General features: G+C 35.2%; 1 protein-coding gene across 1 annotated transcript in view; it reads left to right on the forward strand.

The window, feature by feature from the left end:
- Mei4 (meiotic double-stranded break formation protein 4) overlaps positions 1–19,800 on the forward strand; it is a 198,573-nt gene that overhangs the window by 41,568 nt on the left and 137,205 nt on the right. The window contains exon 3 of the mRNA XM_046430445.2: positions 13,478–14,013. Within this exon, the coding sequence (XP_046286401.1) occupies positions 13,478–14,013 (536 nt within the window). The remainder of the gene's footprint in view (positions 1–13,477; positions 14,014–19,800) is intronic.

Raw genomic sequence — 19,800 nt, forward strand, 5'->3', positions numbered from 1 at the left:
GAAATAATTTGTTTGATAGAATATCATTGGGAAATACATTTGTGAACATCTGGTTAGGAAAAGTCTTGAAGAAGAGTAAGGCCTAAAGGAAGCATAGAACTTCAGTAAGCAATGGTTTACACAGTCCAAGAAGGGAAAAATATCCTGAGGTTTGGGTGTAGTGTGTTCAGGGTAAAATATATGGCTGTCTTTATGAAGCTTATGCTTTATTACTCTATTAAGGATTATGGGCAAGGGCTGTGTATAGAATCCAGCATATAGGAGATACAGTATATAGGAAAGGAAAAATACTACAGGCAGGAAAACCTGTAGCCTGTAGGAGAAGGGTAGCAGTATTCTGAGCAAAATAAGAACATGGACTCAGATGCTGTTAAGGAGAATTTTGGTTCAAAGAGGTGCATTTTGAATCAAACAAAAATAATGCAATTTATTGACTAACTGTAGGCATAGAAGAAAAAGGAACTGCTCAAAGGGAACACAAGATTTAGAAAATAGATGCCTTAAAGAGAAAGAGCATTTGATCCAAGAGTGATACATAGATATGTGTGTGTGTTTATGTGTGTGTGTGTGTGCGCGCGCACATGCTATTTAAGTCCTCCATTGTTTATAAGGTCTAAAAATATTCCACGTTTTGAGAGATAAATAGGATATATATCAAATGAGCCAACATTTTAACAGGTTTTTTTTTTTGATACCTGCAAGACCTATTGTCAGACTTTTCTTGTAGTGAGTGATATCTCATACAAAAAAGAAAAGATTTCTAAGATGTGAGTGGTGATTTTGAGCCCTCTAGGGACAGTGAGAGTGAGGACAGAGTCCCTTCACCCAAGTTAACAGAATTTATTGGGACACCCAGCACCCTGTGCAGATAACAGGTAAGTATATCAAGACTCTGAAGGTACTTATAGGGTTACTAGTGTGCATTCTAGCTTTTATTATAATCTTCAGCACTTGGCAGAAACACCGTCATTAGTCACCAGAATGGAAGATTAAGAGGATTTTATGAATGTTTGGTGTGTCCTAGGACTGCAAGATTATTTCCTTGGAGAAGTCTAAGTTATTTGGAGATGTACACTTAGCAGTTACCTGGGGATAGTCTGGACTTTTACTGATTCCAAAATAAATAAGTAAGGAGCATAGGAATATAGTATTATCCACTATACTCATATTTTAAGCAATACTGGCAAAACATAGTGATAATTACTATTGTCTGAAATTTTGTGGGTTTTTCCTCCCTCTAACAGAAAGCAATTTTCTTGATATCAGTGATTTGTCAGTATGGTTTTATAAAAAAACATTATTTGTTTCTAGTCCTGCACAGTAAATGTTTTGATAGCTTTTAAACAAGGCCTGCATTTCATGGACTAGTTTCAATATGTCAGGTATAAAAAATAAAATAAAACCGTGAAGGCAGAATCCATAAACCATGAGCCTGTGTATGGCAGGCTATAAAAAATGTGTGGTTCAAGTAAGGGTTTATCTCTAGGGACACAGTTCATATTTGGGGCATCCTAAATAAGTTTCCTGATTGAGACCAACATGTTTGATACAGATAACATCAGTTAGACAAAAATATGCTTGGTTTCACATGAGGTAAATCAGTGGCCTTATAAAGGCAAAAACCTACAATTGTGGATTTACAAGTTGCATTTTACCATTTGGATGTAATTTATAGGGTGGAATTGAAAGGTGAAGGAATTGGAAGGTGAATTAAAACTGGAGACTTCTTGTACATATTCAGTTGTGATATAGGAAACATGCAATTTAGGTGGATGTTTGTAGATTGAAAGATTTCAGGCAACTGAAAGGCAATTAAAATGTTTGCAATATTTATGAATACTGAATAAAATATTGAGGATCTTCTAAAATAGCCAAAATCAACAAGTACTTAAATAGATCATATTTGTTCAGTAGTGCTTAACTTTCAAGACTGGAAAAAAAAGAACAAGTCTATTTACAGTCCATTAGGAACTATGGCTTGGTTAGAAAGGGAAGCGCTCCTAAAATAGTCATATATAAAAATAATTACAAGATGCATTACAGTTTGCCTTGTTATATTTATTCCTTTTTATCCATTAATTGATTAATTGATTCCTTATTCAACAAAAATTCTTGGACTTCTGGAAGTCCAGTGGTGAACAAGATAATATAATAGAATTTATATTTCTATGAAGGAGACAAATAAAGGCAAGACAATTCCGAGCATGTTAAAAGCTGTGAAGGCAATAAAACAGATTGAAGTGTGGAGTACTTGTGGATGGGACAGGGCTACAAACAGACTGTTTGGTCAGTGATCCTACAGTCCTCCTAGTGGCACTGAGGTCAGAATGCCCAGTGAACAGAAACAGATCAGCATGGCTGTAGAGCAGAAGCAGTTAGAATAGTGGGGTAAAGGTGAGGCCAGGGAAGAGGCCAGAGCACAGCTTATGCAGGGCTTGTTCTAGTGGGTAGAACTCTTGGTACAATAGGACTGGAAAAAAAGAACATTTTTTATTTTTTTAAATAGGGAACATTTAGTAGGAGTTTTAAATTTCTTGATCTGGATTCTCCATGGAATAGATTGCTAGTGGGAGTGGAAACAGTAGGAAACTGCTCTGTAGGATTCTGAGAATGTGGTTTATAAAGAAAGTGTTTTAATCAGCTTTTTCATCCCTATGACCCAAAGACCTGAGAAGAACAATTTTAGAGGAGGTAAAGTTTATTTGGCACTTATGGTTTTAGAGATCTCAGTCCACAGATTGCCAACTTCATTGTTCTGGGCCCAAAGTGAGGCAGAACATTAAGATGAAAGGGTGTGGCAGAGGAAAGCAGCTCAGAACATGGCACCAGGAAGCAGAGAGAGTGTGCCACACATCAGGGACAAAATATAAACCTGAAAAATACACCCAGTTACCTACTTCCTTTAACCACACTCTGCCTGCCTGTAATTACCACCGAGTTAATCCTTGTCAGTGGATCAATCCACTGATAGGTTATATCTCTCAGTATAATTTCCTCTCTGAACATTCTTACATTTTCTTAACCTGTTGGCTTTTGGGTGACATCTCATATCTAAACAATAACAGGCAGTGATGATGACTCAAGCTAAGGTGGGATAGAACAGTTAAAATATAAAAGGCTCTACTCTTGCAAAATAGAAAATAAGTACAAAGTTATCCCTGAAAAGGGAGTGGAGCTGCAAGTGAACCTTGAACAGTGAAACAGGAATTAACATGAACACATACAGAAGAAAAAGGACATTCCAAGAGTCATGGAGGCAAGAGTTGAGATGGAACCAATAGGACACAGCCTATTTCTCTGCTGTCCAAAGAATTGAAAAATAAACATAAATCAATATAAGCAAGTGGTTCCCCTGCTGGAATCGTCTGGGAGTCTAAAAAACACTGCTACCTGGGTCCTATGCTTAGAAATTATGATGTATTTGGTATGGAATATGGGTTGTATTGGATTTTTTTAAAAAACCTGAAGTCGCTGTAATGTGCAAGCAGGCTTGAAAATTAGGGAAGTAATATACTTCAGTATAAGTTCTTTCAATTTAGGGATATCGAATCTAGCAAGGCACAGATGAAACAGGCTGAGTATGTGAGACTGGAGTAGAATGAAGCAGTGCTTTTCAGACTTTCTCAGTTATCCACCTACTTTTTACTCAGTACCTGTAGGGGGTAGAGTCAGTATAGAGAATATAGAGAGATAAGATAATAATACCCTGAAATGTTATGTAAAATGCAAGTTCCAGGAACCCTCCCCTAAAAATACTAAATGCCCACGCATAGGAATTCTTAACTAAGTTAAAGGAAACTCTGTGCTGGGTGAATGAGCTCAGTGAACATCATTTTTGATAGAGAATGAAGAGGACACATATGGTAAGACACATATGAAGAGGACACATATGGTTAAACTCATTTATTACCTAATACAGGAAGCTCAGGGGACCAAATCACCCTACAGATAATATTCCAGGAGTATATATATGAGGAATTGGAATCCTGTGGCCAACGCTGAGGTCACAGCAATAGCTTTAGTGACTGGTAGAAAACAAAGTCAGGCAAATTCTCTTGGAAAGAAGTTTGGTCAAGGACAGATTAGAGATTTGTGGAATCTCATCAGAAAAGGTGGGTGCTAGATTGGAGAGTGCTGTGCAGTTTGGCATTCACAATACTGGGGGTGGGCAACATAGGATCCTACAATCTAGTCTGAACAAAATCACATTGTTAATTATAACCAACAAGACTTTATGGTTTAGAGAAAAATATTAGTGTGCAGAGGACAGAAGATGTTTGGATTATTTTCTCTTATAAAATAAGACTTATAAAAGTCTTTTTGAAAAAAGTGCTTATCTTGAAGGATGGTTACTATTTAGAGAATTATGAATATGAGGTATTTAAGACAAGAAGGAACAGTATGAGGCATAGATAGATACAGAAACATACTGGAAAATAGTCTAATCTGACTGTAGCATACAGGGAATGAGGAATAAGAATAAGTAGGGTGGAGCTTATTAAGAAGAGATGTGAGTGCCAGTGTAAAACATGTTTTATTCTGTTGACAGTAAACCATCTTTGTTGATTTTTCAACAGGAAAATAGAAGGACAACTTAACATTTGTTGAGTGTTATACTACACAGGTATCAGGTAGTGTGTTTTACATTATATGAAGGTAAGCTTACTTAGAGTGATTTGACGGGAGTCATGAACGTCACTGTCAATAGTCCAGGTCTTACTTCTCAGAGGAGGACATACAATCAATCAACAAGTACATGAAAAAATGCTCACCATCTCTAGCAGTCAGAGAAATGCAAATCAAAACCACCCTAAGATACCATCTCACTCCAGTTAGATTGGCAGCCATTATGAAGTCAAACAACAACAAGTGCTGGCGAGGATGTGGGGAAAAGAGTACACTTGTACATTGCTGGTGGGACTGCAAATTGGTGCAGCCAATTTGGAAAGCAGTATGGAGATTTCTTGGAAAGCTGGGAATGGAGCCACCATTTGACCCAGCTATTCCCCTTCTCGGTCTATTCCCTAAAGACCTAAAAAGAGCATGCTACAGGGACACTGCTACATCGATGTTCATAGCAGCACAATTCACAATAGCTAGACTGTGGAACCAACCTAGATGCCCTTCAATGGATGAATGGATAAAAAAAATGTGGCATTTATACACAATGGAGTATTACTCTGCATTAAAAAATGACAAAATCATAGAATTTACAGGGAAATGGATGGCATTAGAGCAGATTATGCTAAGTGAAGCTAGCCAATCCCTAAAAAACAAATGCCAAATGTCTTCTTTGATATAAGGAGAGTAACTAAGAACAGAGTAGGGTCGAAGAGCATGAGAAGAAGATTAACATTAAACAGGGATGAGAGGTGGGAGGGAAAGGGAGAGAGAAGGGAAAATGCATGGAAATGGAAGGAGACCCTCAGAGTTATACAAAAGTACATACAAGAGGAAGTGAGGGGAAGGGGAAAAATAATATAAGGGGGACAAACGAATGTCAGTAGAGGGAGCAGAGAGAGAAGAGGGGAGGGGAGGGGAGGGGAGGGGAGGGGGGATAGTAGAGGATAGGAAAGGCAGCAGAATACAACAGACACTAGTATGGCAATATGTAAATCAATGGATGTGTAACTGATGTGATTCTGCAATCTGTATATGGGGTAAAAATGGGAGCTCATAATCCACTTGAATCAAATTGTGAAATATGATATATCAAGAACTATGTAATGTTTTGAACAGCCAACAATAAAAAATTAAAAAAAAAAAATAGTCCAGGTCTTCACATGTAATTACTTTGACATTTGAATAAAAGAGATTATATAAAAAATGTTTGTATTTATTGAATAAATGTCATTATACTCTTACTCAGCATCTGGAATATGGCAGCAAACAAACCAGGAAGTATCCTGGATCACACATTCTTGAGGGCAAGGATAGAATCTATCAGTAGGAGATGATAAGTGATACTTATTTAAAACAGGGTAATGTGTCAAACGCTGAGCTGGTGTTTTCTTTAAATGGGGTGGTCAGGGAAGGCATTTCTACAGAAGGGACACATAAAGTCATACTTGAATGTCAAAAAGAACCAGCCTTGAGAAAATTGTGAATGAGGGTAGAAGTATATTGCACACAGAATGTTTCATGCAGAGGAAGGCCCTGAAATAGGAACCAACTTGGTGATTCCAGGGAGCAGAAGGGCAAGGCAGGATCATTATTATTTTCCAATATATGAAGGTCAAGGACAAAGAGAAAGTCGATTTTCAAGTTTGAAACCTTGGAGACAGGAGGATAGTAGCATTGTTACTAAGAACTTGTATCAAGTCTAAGTGAAGATAATGATCTGTTTTAGACACATGAAGTTTTAAGTGCTAAGATCAAGCTTTGTTGACATACTAGCCTGCAAAGAAACCTAGTGATTTGAGCTTGAGAGTGGGTTGGGACTGGAGATTCATATTTGAGAGTCATTAGCTAAAAGTAATTTTTTAAGCTTGAAAAAGATGGGGTTATCTATGAAGCTGTAATGGGGAAAGAAAGCTGTAGGTGTAACATTGAGGAAGGCTATAAGATCACTTAGGAGAGAAAGAAACAACCAGAAAGTCCAGAGTGTGTGAAGTCCTGAGTCCAGAGTGTTGCCAAGTAATCTAGAACCAAGTTAGCCCACAAATACCCTATGTCTTTTGTGAACTTTGTTCAGTGAAGACAATTCAGTGAAGACAAATCATTCCATTACTTTATATTTTCCTGCATTTTATATTGCCTCTTTTGTGATATTATAGTGGTGATGCAGATTACTAGAGTGGAATTAAACGTGTTGAAGCCCTTTCTTTTTCAGAATTTTTCAAATATGCTTTCCAATATACTGACATATACCCTTCTAGAGAAAGGCCAAACAGTTGCTTTCAAGTGAAACACTGTCAGATTAGAAGATGAATTATACAGTTAAAATAGTATTTCCTGTTTGACCACCAGGTGGCGGAAACAATACTTTTTAAATTTTTCAGTGCATCAGTATATTAGTGATTATTAAAGCTGGGAAATCATGGTTGGTAGTGAGAAATTATATATTTCCTGTGATGACATTTGAGTGCATTTCAAAAAATATATGTTTTTTTTTTCAACAAGTGTTCAAATCACCAAGTATATAAGAGGGCAGACATTAAGCAATAGAAACCACCCACATAAATAAACTGCCTTCAAAATCTCTCTTTTTCAATCAGAAATCACTAATACATCCAGCACAGGTTATTGGGTATAGCAACTGAAGTATGTATGAGATACAAGACAGCCTAGATGGAGAGTGGTTTTCTTTGCTTGGTGACAACAGGGAAGGGTTTCATAAAGGATTTGAAGCAGAACTTGAAGAATTAGTACGTGTCTGGGTTATAGTATAAGGACTCACCAGGGGAAAAAAATTGTGTAAATGCATGATTATGTGAAGTAGTATAGCATGTTTTGGCGACCTGATAACATTGCACATAAATAAGGGTAAGGGCAGATGTAAGGCTGGAAAAGAGTATTGGGGAACCATACAGTAAAAGGTTTTGTTAGCCAAACTGAGGAACTTGGAGGACTCTATCCTGTAAGGCAAGGGAAGCCTCTGGATATTTTAAGGATAGAAATTCTGTAATCAAAGGAGTGTTTTAGAAGAATGTGGCTCCTAGGAGGACACAACTAGAGGCAGGTAGATAAGATAGGAAGGGTAGTGCATTAAGCAGTTCAAGAGATGGTGGTGTCAACTAAAGTGGGGAAGGGGCTATGGAAAGACAGATTATGATGATTGATTTTACATGTCAACTTGACAGGTCCATGAGATGTCCAAATATTTGGTCAGATATCATTCTGTGTGCTGTGTGTTTTTGAATGGGATTGTTTGAATTGGTAGACTGGGTGAAGTGGATTGTGTTGGCCTCCATAATGTGAGTTGACCTCATCTAATCATTGAAGGCCTGAATAGAACAAAATGCTAAGTCTTCTTCAAGTATGGGGCAACTGCTTCTTCCTTCCTTGAAGTAAGATGTGGGTCTTCTCCTGTCTTTGTATTCAGTAGAAATATTGGTTCTTCTTTGGTCTTAAGCCTACTGGTTTTTGGACTGGAATTTATAGCACTGGTATTCCTGGGTCTCCATCTTGCCTTTGCAGGTCTTAGGATTTCTCTGTCTCTGCTTTTGGGGAGAATCATGACTAATATGTGTGTAGAATGTATAATCATTGTAACATGTTGTTTCATTGTATGTGGACTATAGAAGGGAGAAAGAGGCCAAAGATAATCCATCATCCTGGACCGCTAACAGGAGAGATAGTTATGATAATAGCTGAATAGGCCATATGTGGGACAAACATGAATTGTGTATTTGTGTGTACAATGCATGAAGATGATTTGTTCACTTTCATAAAGTTAATGGGACTTGCAAGGAATACACTTAGATCTGTAGGTTTATTTTTATGGGTGAGGTAGGGACTATAGACATGAGAAAAGACATCAAGAATTGATGTGGCTGCAAGTATTTTTGAGGGAAGCAAAAAATATATTTGCTCTTGATTCAGGGTTGGGCATTTTTAGGATAGGGTGTGTGATAGGAGGGTGCGGTCAGCTTTTTCATTACTGCAACAAAAAGACCTGACAAGAACAATTAGAGGAGGAAAAGTTTATTTTGGGGGGGTCACAGTTTCAGAGGTCTTAGTCCACAGACAGCCTCCTTCATTCCTTTGGGCCTGAGGTGAGGCAGAACATCATGGAGGAAGAGTGTGGTAGAGGAAAGCTGAGGTGGACAAGGTCACCACAAAGCAGGGTTAAGAAGAGACAACATTCACTATATATAAAATTTATATCCCAAAGTCATGCTCTCAATGTCCCATCCCTTCCAGCCATACCCTACCAGCCTTTAATTACCACACAGTTAATCTCTGTCAGGGGATTAATTTACTAATTGGGTTAAGACTCTCACAACCCAATCATTTCACCTCTAAACCTTCTTGCATTGTTTCATACATGAGCTTTTGGGTGACTCCTAATATCTAAACCATAACAGGCACCAACTCTATTATTTGAGTGTATTTGAGATCTACTCTGAAATGGTAAATGGGTTTAGGAGAGAATTTAAAAACTGAAAGAAGATGGGAGAGTTAAGGATTTAGGAAAAAGAAATAAATAGAAAGTCTAGGGTATCCAGTATGTGAGAGGGACATTGACAGTTGTAGACAGAATCTGCAAGTTTTGTTTGTTACAGCTTTTAAATAATATCTTATTTCATGTATTTGCATAAGATTTCATAATTTAATGTAGTTATGATCTCTATAATTATTTAGTAACAGATGATATTTATTGAGAACTTAATGTGTGTCAGACTGCTTGATCTGTGTGTGTGTGTGCTGTGTCTATTAAATCTAGTGGCAGATAGGTAGGTCATACGCACTAAGTTGGAAGCTGTTGCATCTCTCAAGCACTTCAGTTCAATAATAAGTTAAGAGAAAAGGCTCATTTGACTTCTGTTTCACCTGAGTCCCTCTTAGAAAAAAATAGGAATTACAGACAAACACATGGCTTCATTTTGTTTTCTGTCCTTGGTTATGAAGCTTTGTTAGTCATGCTTTGAGATAGGTGTTGAAAATACAAACTGAAGCAAATGAATAGAATGAAAAACTCAAGGGACTGAAGTATATTGTCTGTTTCCATGCCAAGCATTACTTAAATAAGGTGGACATTTTAAATTTTGTCTTTATGAATAAGTATCTTATTTATGACTATTGTCAGAGATTGTAACCGTTAATAGTATCACTGAAAATTTTTTCTACTAAGAAAACTGTTTCTCTTTTTCATGTTGTAAAATATTATATACTATAGTTACATTTGCCCACTGTTACTGAGTGATTTACAATACGCATGCTTTAGTTTCTAATGTAAATACTGTTTGTAGCCATCATTCATCCACATTGAGAACAGATAGAAGAAGTAAATTGGATATTGGTTACAAGAGGTAATTGATGTCATGAAAAAAAAACATGTTATTGGCTTTTTGTTAGCTATTTTTGTGAAATATTTTAAATATTATAATAGTCATATTATTTTCTTGTCTACCTACCTGTTTATCTAATCTCTCTAAGCTTTCACTTTCTCTTTGGAGAGCTGTTTGTCTCTCATGAAAGAAGTGATCGCTGTGGTTTGGTGTAAGTTGCAAAGAACTTGATCTTGGTTCATAATAAATATTCAGCATGACAGAAAATCTGTTACAACCAACAGCAAGTTATAATATTAGGCATTTCTCTTGATACGGTTTCTTCTACAGTCAATAAAATTGGTGGGTGAAAGGACCACAAGGATGACAAGAGACATAACTTAGGCCCCAGGAGCTCATAAACAAGTAGATAACACATAGCAATAATTAAACACTTCAGTGGAAATGTACTGAGATGGTATGGAAGCACATAGGGTATCTTTGCCATGGTTCAAAGGTGGTTGGACTTGAACTGATGATATTGGTTTTACCTACTCACTATGTGGCTTTTCTCAGGTCTCTTAACCTACGTTTCCTTTTCAGTAAGTCAGGAATTGAAAAAACATCTTCCAAGTTTGTTGTGACCATCAATTGAACTGTTTTATGAAACTGCTTTGTAAAATGAAATAATGAACATAAGATTCTTTCATTTAATTTGATATTTTGACTTCAATATGTATTAGGTAAAACTTCGGTGTGATCATCTTTTGTGGAGTTGATGCATTTATTTAGGACACTGAGGGAAGATTGCTCTCAGTATGTTTTTCATCTCCAACATATGCCCTTATGACACTTTTTTTTTTGAGATTATGGAAATGATCAAGCAGCCATGAAGAAGAATGTTCAGTTTGGTGTATTCCTGTCCCCATTGCACACACATGGGTTGAACTACTCCCTTCAAATTTGTACCTGGCTTACATGAAGGATATGAAATGGAGTGGTTTTGGCTAGCCCGTGAGGAATGAAAAGCAGAAACCACAAAACAGCTTCTTGCCTATTAATTGGTAGAATTAATTTTATGAGTCTTCCTTGAAATCATCACCCTTGAAATTCAGCTTATCTTGATGGAAATTAGAATAGGTTAATGAAATTGTTCACTTTCTCTTTGGAGAGCTGTTTGACTCTCATGAAAGAAGTATAATTCACCTGAATAATTACTATTGCCCCGCTGCCCCTTTGTTTTTAATGTATGTCTTGAGAAGTGATTTCAAGTGTTCATCCTTATTTGCTTAAAATGATCAGACTGACTGTCTGGCTCTTTTAGTATACCCACATGCATTTAAACACTTTCCAATAGATCATTGTTCTGGATATCATCACATGTTTGAACTCTCTGTATTAGCTCCCTAAGCTTGGAATATAGATATTGTAGTGATGATCAGCAAGCACATATCTGCACATTTGTAGTGATTATAGTAGGTACCTATTAAGTGATTGAATTCTATTGTTATCCCATCTGCTGCTGATTTTATTGAAGGACGAAGAGCAACAATTTAGATAGATTTACAAATATATGGTGTAGAAGGTAGATGATGCCATTTTTCTTCTTCTTTTTCTTCCCTGTTAAACTATTGTCTACCTGTATCCTGCTTCAGGGAACTATGGCTACTAGGTAAGATCTTCTTTAACTTCCTGAATGCCAGGTAGCTTTCCAATCTATGTACATTTTCACCCTTCTTTTTTAGCCTCAGATGAAAAAATGTACTTCCAAATTATTGAGCCCATCCCATTCACTGGAGCCCTTGGCTTGTCTCACCTTCTCCAGCCCATGTCTCACCTGCCATTTTTATTTTCCCTCATATCTCCAACCTCTCACTCTCCATTATTTTTTTCTTTTTCATCTATGATTGTTCAAGTTTCTTCCAACTTGAGCAATGCTTGTTTGATGTTACTATTTTATGCTCTCCTGATACAAATCCTCAGAAGAGTTGGCTGCTCTTACACCTACTTTCTTTCCATTCACTCTTCTAAGTCCACTGCTCTCCATCCTCTGTTTGCCATCCTGACTGACCAAAGTTTACTATAGATAAAGCTGCTATGGATAAGATCATTGATGGTTTTCTACTTTGAATTCCAACAGATGTTTTTTTCAACACTTTGTAGTTGGACTTCTTTTCTTCTTGTCATTCTCATTAATATTGTTTTCTTGATTTTCGTGATGTATTCTTATGTATTCTTCTTATACCTTTTTAACTGTTTATTCTCTGTCTCTTTAATGACTGTTCTTTCTCCACTGAGTTCTAAAATATTCATACTCTTCAGCATCCTTCTTTGATCCTGTTTTCCTAACTTCTCATATGAAACCCGAGTGAATATCAAATCTAGGTATTCACTAGATTTGATTATTGAAAATCATGCCATTTCACTTTCCAGACTTAGACCTTTTATACTTCATTCCTGATCCTCCTTATATTGCTGACTGAGATATTTCTTGTGCATGGTTTCTTAGGTATATGTGTGTGCTTTAGAATGTTCAATGAGAATTTTCAGTTGGTTTCAGTTGAGTTTGTACATGTTACTGATAATCACTTAAAATTATAACCAATACCATTTTACGTAATTTGTGTTTATGATGGTTTGTCTCTTTAAGAATGACCTAAATTTATTGTGCTTAGTTTGAACTGCATATATACACACATATATAGATATAGATATTATTGGTATTTTTTAAAATTTGGATGTGTGTATATGTGTATGTGTATAAATTTTCCAAAGGAATCTTACACAATTCAAGTTTGAAATTTACTCTACACCCTACAGGATAAATTCTAAGGTTCTTAATATGTCATAAATGATCTTATGTTATTTGGCCTCTACATATTTCTATATCTTAATGTTGTACTTTCTGTAGAAGTAACATCAAAATATGTAGGAATCCTGATATAAACACTGTATACAATACCGTGTTTTCCTTTGTTAAATCTGTGTTTTTGTACTTACCTTTGGTTATGGAATTCTTTTGTATTTTTCATTTTCCTAACTTTTATTTTGAATTTATACTCTGCTTTATATTATATGTAGTTCTAGCATCACTAATTCCAGGATACACAGATCAAACCAGGCAGGGCTTTCTAATGCTCTTAACTTCTCAATATTCTAAACAAATTTCGGTGTTTGGATACACCTGTTACTTTGTGATCACCTATTGGAATCTGTACCACACTGTGACCCCCTTTGGTTCTTGCAGCCTTTTTCCCCCTCTGTTATATCTTTTGAGCATGGCATGTAGTTATATGAGAGCTAGTAACTGGAACACAAGGCAAATCACTATTGCTTTTCAGTTGTGAAGAAGAGACCTTTCCAGCCTGAGCAATTTCTGTTACAGGTTTCCCTCTACTCATTTTTTTATACTACTATTTGTTAAATGTTTAATATGTATTTATATATTTCATTTAGTATTTTAAGTTAGAAAAATCAGTGTCTAGTTTTTATATGAAGAAATTTTAGTTATAAGGAGATAACTCTCCTATTCCTTTCTGTTTTAGGGAACTTATCTTCCCTGTTGCCGGCTCAGGAACATGGAAGTTCTGAAAGTACATTAACTACGATGGAAGATTCTGGGTGTGATTTATCAAGTGAACAGAGAACTGAGTCTTTGGAACTATCCCCACATTTTGTGGAGAGCTGCACACCCCGACTTTTTCCACTACTACCTCTGGTGAAAAGACCTGGTGCTGCCCCAGAAAATCCTTTGTTTTCTCACATGCAGTTCTTACAGCATCTGCTTGGACTAAAGAACTTGACAGAATCAGGTAGTCTGAAAACAGATTTAACCCACTTTGAAAAAGACTTTTCCATAGTCTCTGATTCTGTTTGTCAGTTGCTGGATGGCCTGATTGCTTTTTATCGTAATCCCAAACTTCCCTTTTCAAGCTTTTGGACAGAAGCTGTTGGTACTTTAGCTAAACTGACCAGTGATTATAACTTATCTAATTATATTTTTAAAAAGTGTTACAAGAAGTTGGAAGAATTTGAGAAAACACTACTACAGGTTATTTTAGGGAACAACCATATCAACCGGGTAAGTAATACATCTCTTCCATTCATGACATAAGATGTTAGTAATTTTCTTGAACATTCCCTTTGGATAATGTGCACTGTTGTCCTGTAGCCTTGTGGTCAGAGTCTGAAGTTAGGCTTCTTCTGCACCCATCTGCAGCTCATATCTGTTGTCATGTTTCTATCTCTGGATTCTGATTACTATGGTATAATTCTCTACAGATGCTTCTGCTTCAAACTTCTCTACTTTTGAAAAATTATTTTAAAGTAATATTTTATACTATGTTTCAATATTTTATTGGTCTAGTAATTGTAATATAGTAAGTATAGTAATTATGCAAAGTAGTTGGTTTCATTGTGGCATATTCATACGTACATACATATATACATATATTCATATATATATGCATTATGTATATATATAAAATTTGGTGAGTTTCATTGTCCAGTACCTCCCCTTATACTTACCTCCTTGCTCTCCTTGTTTCCCTTCTTCTTCCCTAGTGCTCTCAATTCTATTTTCATGAGGTGCCTTTTAAAATTTTTTTTCTCTCTAGCATTCCATATATGAGACGATATAAGACTCTTGACTTTCTGAGTCTGGCTTATTTCATTCAATATGATGTTCTTTACTTCCATTCATTTTCCTGCAGATAACATGATTTCATTTTTATTTATGCCTATAATAGTGTACCATTGTCTGTCTGTCTCTCTCTCTCTCTCTCTCTCTCTCTCTCTCTCTCTCTCTCTCTATATATATATATATATATATATATATGTATATATATAAAACTTTTTTATAAACATTCATTGGTTGATGGACACATAGGCTGATTTGTAACTTGGTATTGTGAATTGTGCTGCAGTAAACATCCATCTCTAAAGTATGCTGACTTTAATTTTTTGCTAAATACTGAGGAGTAGTATAGCTAGATCACATGGTAGTTCCATTCCTAATCTTTTGAGGAAACTATACTGATTTTCATAGTGGCTGTACCGATTTACATCTCCACATACAGTAGAAATATGTCTCTACTGTACTAACTTCCTTTGTTAGGCCCACTTGCTACATGTCCCATCACCTCCCAGTAGTTCCACATGCTGGTGACCAAGCCTTTAACATATGGGTCTTTAACATATGCATATCTACACCATAAATTTGTAAGTGGCATAATGCTTTATGGACCCTTTATAAATGTGGGATAATTGAATAAATTAACTGGGAACACAGAATATAAGACATTATCATGTATTAATTTGATTTTTTTTTACTTATTTACTTGACATAAAAAAGGTTGACTCAGGGATGCTTTCAATAAGAGACACTGAGGTAGTCTGAAGTTGTTCTGAGATATTGGAGAGTTTCATACTACTTTTTGACTATTGAGACATAGTGGAGAGTTTCATACTACTTTCTATCTTCTTTTACTATCTCATCCTTGGGAAAATTCTATTTAACACTTTTAAATTGACTACTGGAAATATCAAAGCAAAGCCTAAAATGTCTAATCTATTCAATGTATTTCCCTGTAGTAAAAAAAAAAAACAAAAACTTATTGTACTTTGTTTCTTGTTACATCATTATTGCTTGTCCTCAGTGTCATGATTTAATGCTCAGTTTTTGTACAATGAATTTTTAGAACTCTGATAAAATTTGAGTTGATAAACTAATTTGTTGCACATACATCTGTTCTCTCTGTCTCTATTAAAGTATAATTTGATCAATATTTTAGAAAAATGTTTGATCATGCTTTTGGCATTTGTGAAAGATCTTGAATTTTCTGTCTGGGAAAGTAAAATCTTTTTCTGCTAGACCATAATCAATCAAGAATTAAATATCTTGTTTTCTATAGTTGTATCAAGATATTGTCTTATTCTGTTTTCTGTTGCTATAGCATAATAACATAGAGAAGGTAATTTATAAAGAAAAATGTTTACTTTAGTTCATAGTTTTGAAGGCTACTAGATCCAAGAGCATGGCCCCAGCCTCTGCTTGTCATCTGGTGAGGACATTCTTGCTGCATCATAACATAGTGCAGAGGGCGTCATGTGGTGAGGCAGAGCAAGAGGTCTTCGCTCTGCTCTCTCAAATCTTGTTACTTTCTAAGGCCCGACCTCCAAATACCATTAAAAAATTTAATTTGGAAATTAAGTTTCCAATACATGAAGTTTTAAGAAACACATTCAAATCAACAGATATACAATATATTTCTTGGCCATCAGTAAGATATCAAATAATTAATATCCCTTAATTGTTTTAGTATATTAATATCCTTTAATAATTTTAGTATTTATTTTTGTTTTCTTAAGACTACCTTACACTGGTTTTGTGTGATTTGCTGATATTGGTGTTTATATTCCTTGTGAGAGTCACTGGATGATGCTTTTTCAGTCTAGGCTCTCTTTCCTACAAGTTGTGAAGGTTGATGTGATTTAACACCAGAATGTGCAGAAGAAGCTTGTGATGATATGAATAGTTTTGAAGCATTTGTTTTCCATATCATTTGCCACTGTGCCAGCCATTGCTGAATAGTGGTCAGCGTATTATCAACAAGTGCATGAATGGCTTTCTGGGAAAGGTTATTGTTGCATTCAGAGAAAGTAAAATTTTTCACTTCATTTACCATTAGGATGATAATTAATAAATGAATTTTAATAGTATTTCCTCTGATTTTTTTCCTTCCTCAGAAAAAGCATCTTAGGCTAAATTATTCAAATATTTGTCATTGTCATTCCTACCATCATCATTATCAACATCATTTTTATCCAGAGATGTACATAAATCTTAATTATTTACTGGAAAATTGAATGATACTTTCCCTTTATGAATTTTTTTCTTTTATAGCTTTTCTCAATCAAAGAGCAAAGCCTCAAGAAATAATAAATTCTGATATGAAATACAGTATAGCTTCTATTTTGTATTTTCATTGAGATTACACTTGATAGATTAAAACAAAATTTCAGTGTTTAGAAAACAATGGATTTCTTATAATCCTTGTTCCCATATATTAGAAAGTTTTAATTAAATTATATTAATTAAATTGTATAAAAACTTGAACCATGCTGTTGATTCTATTGAAGTAAACTTATTTTTGAGCAATGGGATAGGAGAAAGATAGTATGAATACTTGAATATTCTGACAGAGGTATTTCATATATTTTAATTTAATTATAAAATTTTAAATATAGTGTCTTCAACAGCGTACTCTCAGTAAACTGAGTAGTAAAATTATTCTGACTGTGACTTATTTTTATTTAATGATGAAGAACCATTTAGTATCTTTCAAAAACCTAAAGGTATCATTGTAAATATCAATTGTTGGAGCTGCATTTTGAAGGGGTAGGAGGTTGGAATGAAATGTCCTGAGATGGTTTTGAATAATTCCCTAATATTAGCTTGGTTGAAATTATTAATATGCTTCAGAGAAAATATGTTAATTGTGCTTTCTCAGTTTTAGGTAAATCCTATTTTTTAAATGTTAGTACTTAATATTATTAGTATTATGTTTCTTAAACAGTAAATAACTTAGGAATTGTTATCTCAGTCCTATGTCTGTTTTATAGTTTGAGGATAACCAATAGTGTGGGACTGGAAGAATTAATCTACAATGATATATTAAAAACATGTATCTTTTTAAAAATTATTTTTAATTATATATAACAGCAGAATGCATTACAATTCTTATTACACATATAGAGCACAATTTTTCTTATCTCTGGCAGTATACAAAGCATATTCACACTAATTCGTGTCTTCATACATGTACTTTGTATAATAATGACCATCACATTCCACCATCATTTCTAATCCCATGCCCTCTCCCTTCCCGTTTCACCCTTCTGCCCTATCTAGAGTTCATCTATTCCTCCCATGCTCCCCCTCTCTACCCCACTATGAATCAGCCTCCTTATATCAGAGAAAACATTCAGCATTTGATTTTTTGGGATTGACTAACTTCACTTAGCATTATCTTCTCTAATCATACACTGCTGGTGGGACTACAAATTGGTGCATTCACTATGGAAAACAGTATGGAGATTCCTTGGAAAATTGGAAATGGAACCATCATTTGACTCAGCTATCCCTCTCCTTGGTCTATATCCAAAGGACTTAAAAACAGCATACTACAGGGACACAGCCACATCAATGTTTATAGCAGCACAATTCTTAATAGTTAAACTATGAAACCAACCTAGATGCCCTTCAATAGATGAATGGATAAAAAATATGGCATATATACACAATTAAATATTACTCAGCAATAAAAGAGAATAAAATCATGGCATTTTCAGGTAAAAACATTTATCTTGAAATCACACAACTAAAGGGTATCTGCACAAGTCCTCCTCTTGGAGTCCTAAGAAGCTGCCTTCATTTAACCTGGGGTTGCATTGTCTTCTACTTGCAGGATCCCAGGATGGCACCTTCACAGCTAGCCTGTGTACTTGCATCCCAGTCAGAAGTGTGTACTTTTTAGGTCTTTAATACCTTTTATTTGATTGACATCCTGACCTTTCATCTCTCATATACACATGCATTTTTCTGAAGTTTCCTATATTTTCAGACTTCAAAATGTGTTCATGGAAACAACCTGAGCTAACCCTGCATTGTACTGCCACCTATTTTTGTTTCACAATCCATCATAAGATACTTTGGTACTACCATGACCCTGTCTTAGAAATTCAATACCAGAATGTTTATGATTCTGTTTAGAATTAGCATATTTGTTTTTAATTTTCAGTTGTCTTTAAGAAGTGGGAATGATTATATTAAGTTAAATATTAAAATCTGTAGTTATTGTTTAGCTTTTAGGTGTTGGTCATAATATGTTGCCTAATCTTAGACATATAATTGAGTTATTTAGAAAAATTCTTGTCTGATTTCTACAACCACAAAACAACTCTTGAACTTATTATTTGTGGAACTAATAAGTTAGTTCCACAACTATAACTGGTTGCCAAGTGGACACTAAATTAAAATGTTATATTACTTTATAGGAGTGGGAGGGTTTAACAATACTGATTAGCTAACCTTGGGTTCCAGAGGTTGTCTTATACTTTTGGGCCCAAGTACTCCAAAGGATCCTTATAAACGAAAGAGGGATTCAGGAGAGTTTATCTCCAAATCAGAAATTTGAAGATGCTACCATGCTGGTTTTGAAGGTGGTACCATGAGCCAAGGCGTGTAGGCTGGAAAAGGTAAGGACATATCTCCCCAAAAGCCTCCAGAAAGAACACAGGCTTTGCTACTGAGTTGTTAGACTTTTCAAGAACTATATTTTGAACGTTAACCTTTACCAGATACATGGTTTACAAATATTTCTTCCGATTTTATAGATTTCCTTTCTCTTCTGTTGATTGTTTTCTTTGTTGTGCAGAAACTTTTTAATTTGATGTAGTCCTGTTTATCTATTTTTCTTTTTGTGACTTCTACTTCCAGTGTTATATCCAAAAAATCATTTCCCAGACTAACATCAAGATGATTTCCCCTATATTTTCTTTCAGGAGTTCAGTAAGTCTTTGATCTATCTTGTGTTAACTTTTGTGTGCCAAGAGTTTGTATTGATTTTTGTGTCCCATGGGTTCAATATATTCTTCCACATGTAGATATCCAGATTTTGTCTCCTGCAGCTTTACTGAATCATTTTTTAAGTTAGTTCTTACAGTTTTCTTGTTGCATCCTTAGGGTTTTATATGTCTGTCTTTTCCCCACTTTGTGTTCTTGGCACTGTTGTTAGAGATGAGTTGACCATAGATAATTGAATTGATTTCTGGGCTCTCTATTTTATGCTATTGATGTATATGTCTG

Source organism: Marmota monax, unplaced genomic scaffold (genome assembly GCF_021218885.2).
Source record: "Marmota monax isolate L192 unplaced genomic scaffold, Marmota_monax_Labrador192_F-V1.1 WCK01_AAM20220418_F8-fsc00227, whole genome shotgun sequence".
NCBI lineage: Eukaryota > Metazoa > Chordata > Mammalia > Rodentia > Sciuridae > Marmota > Marmota monax.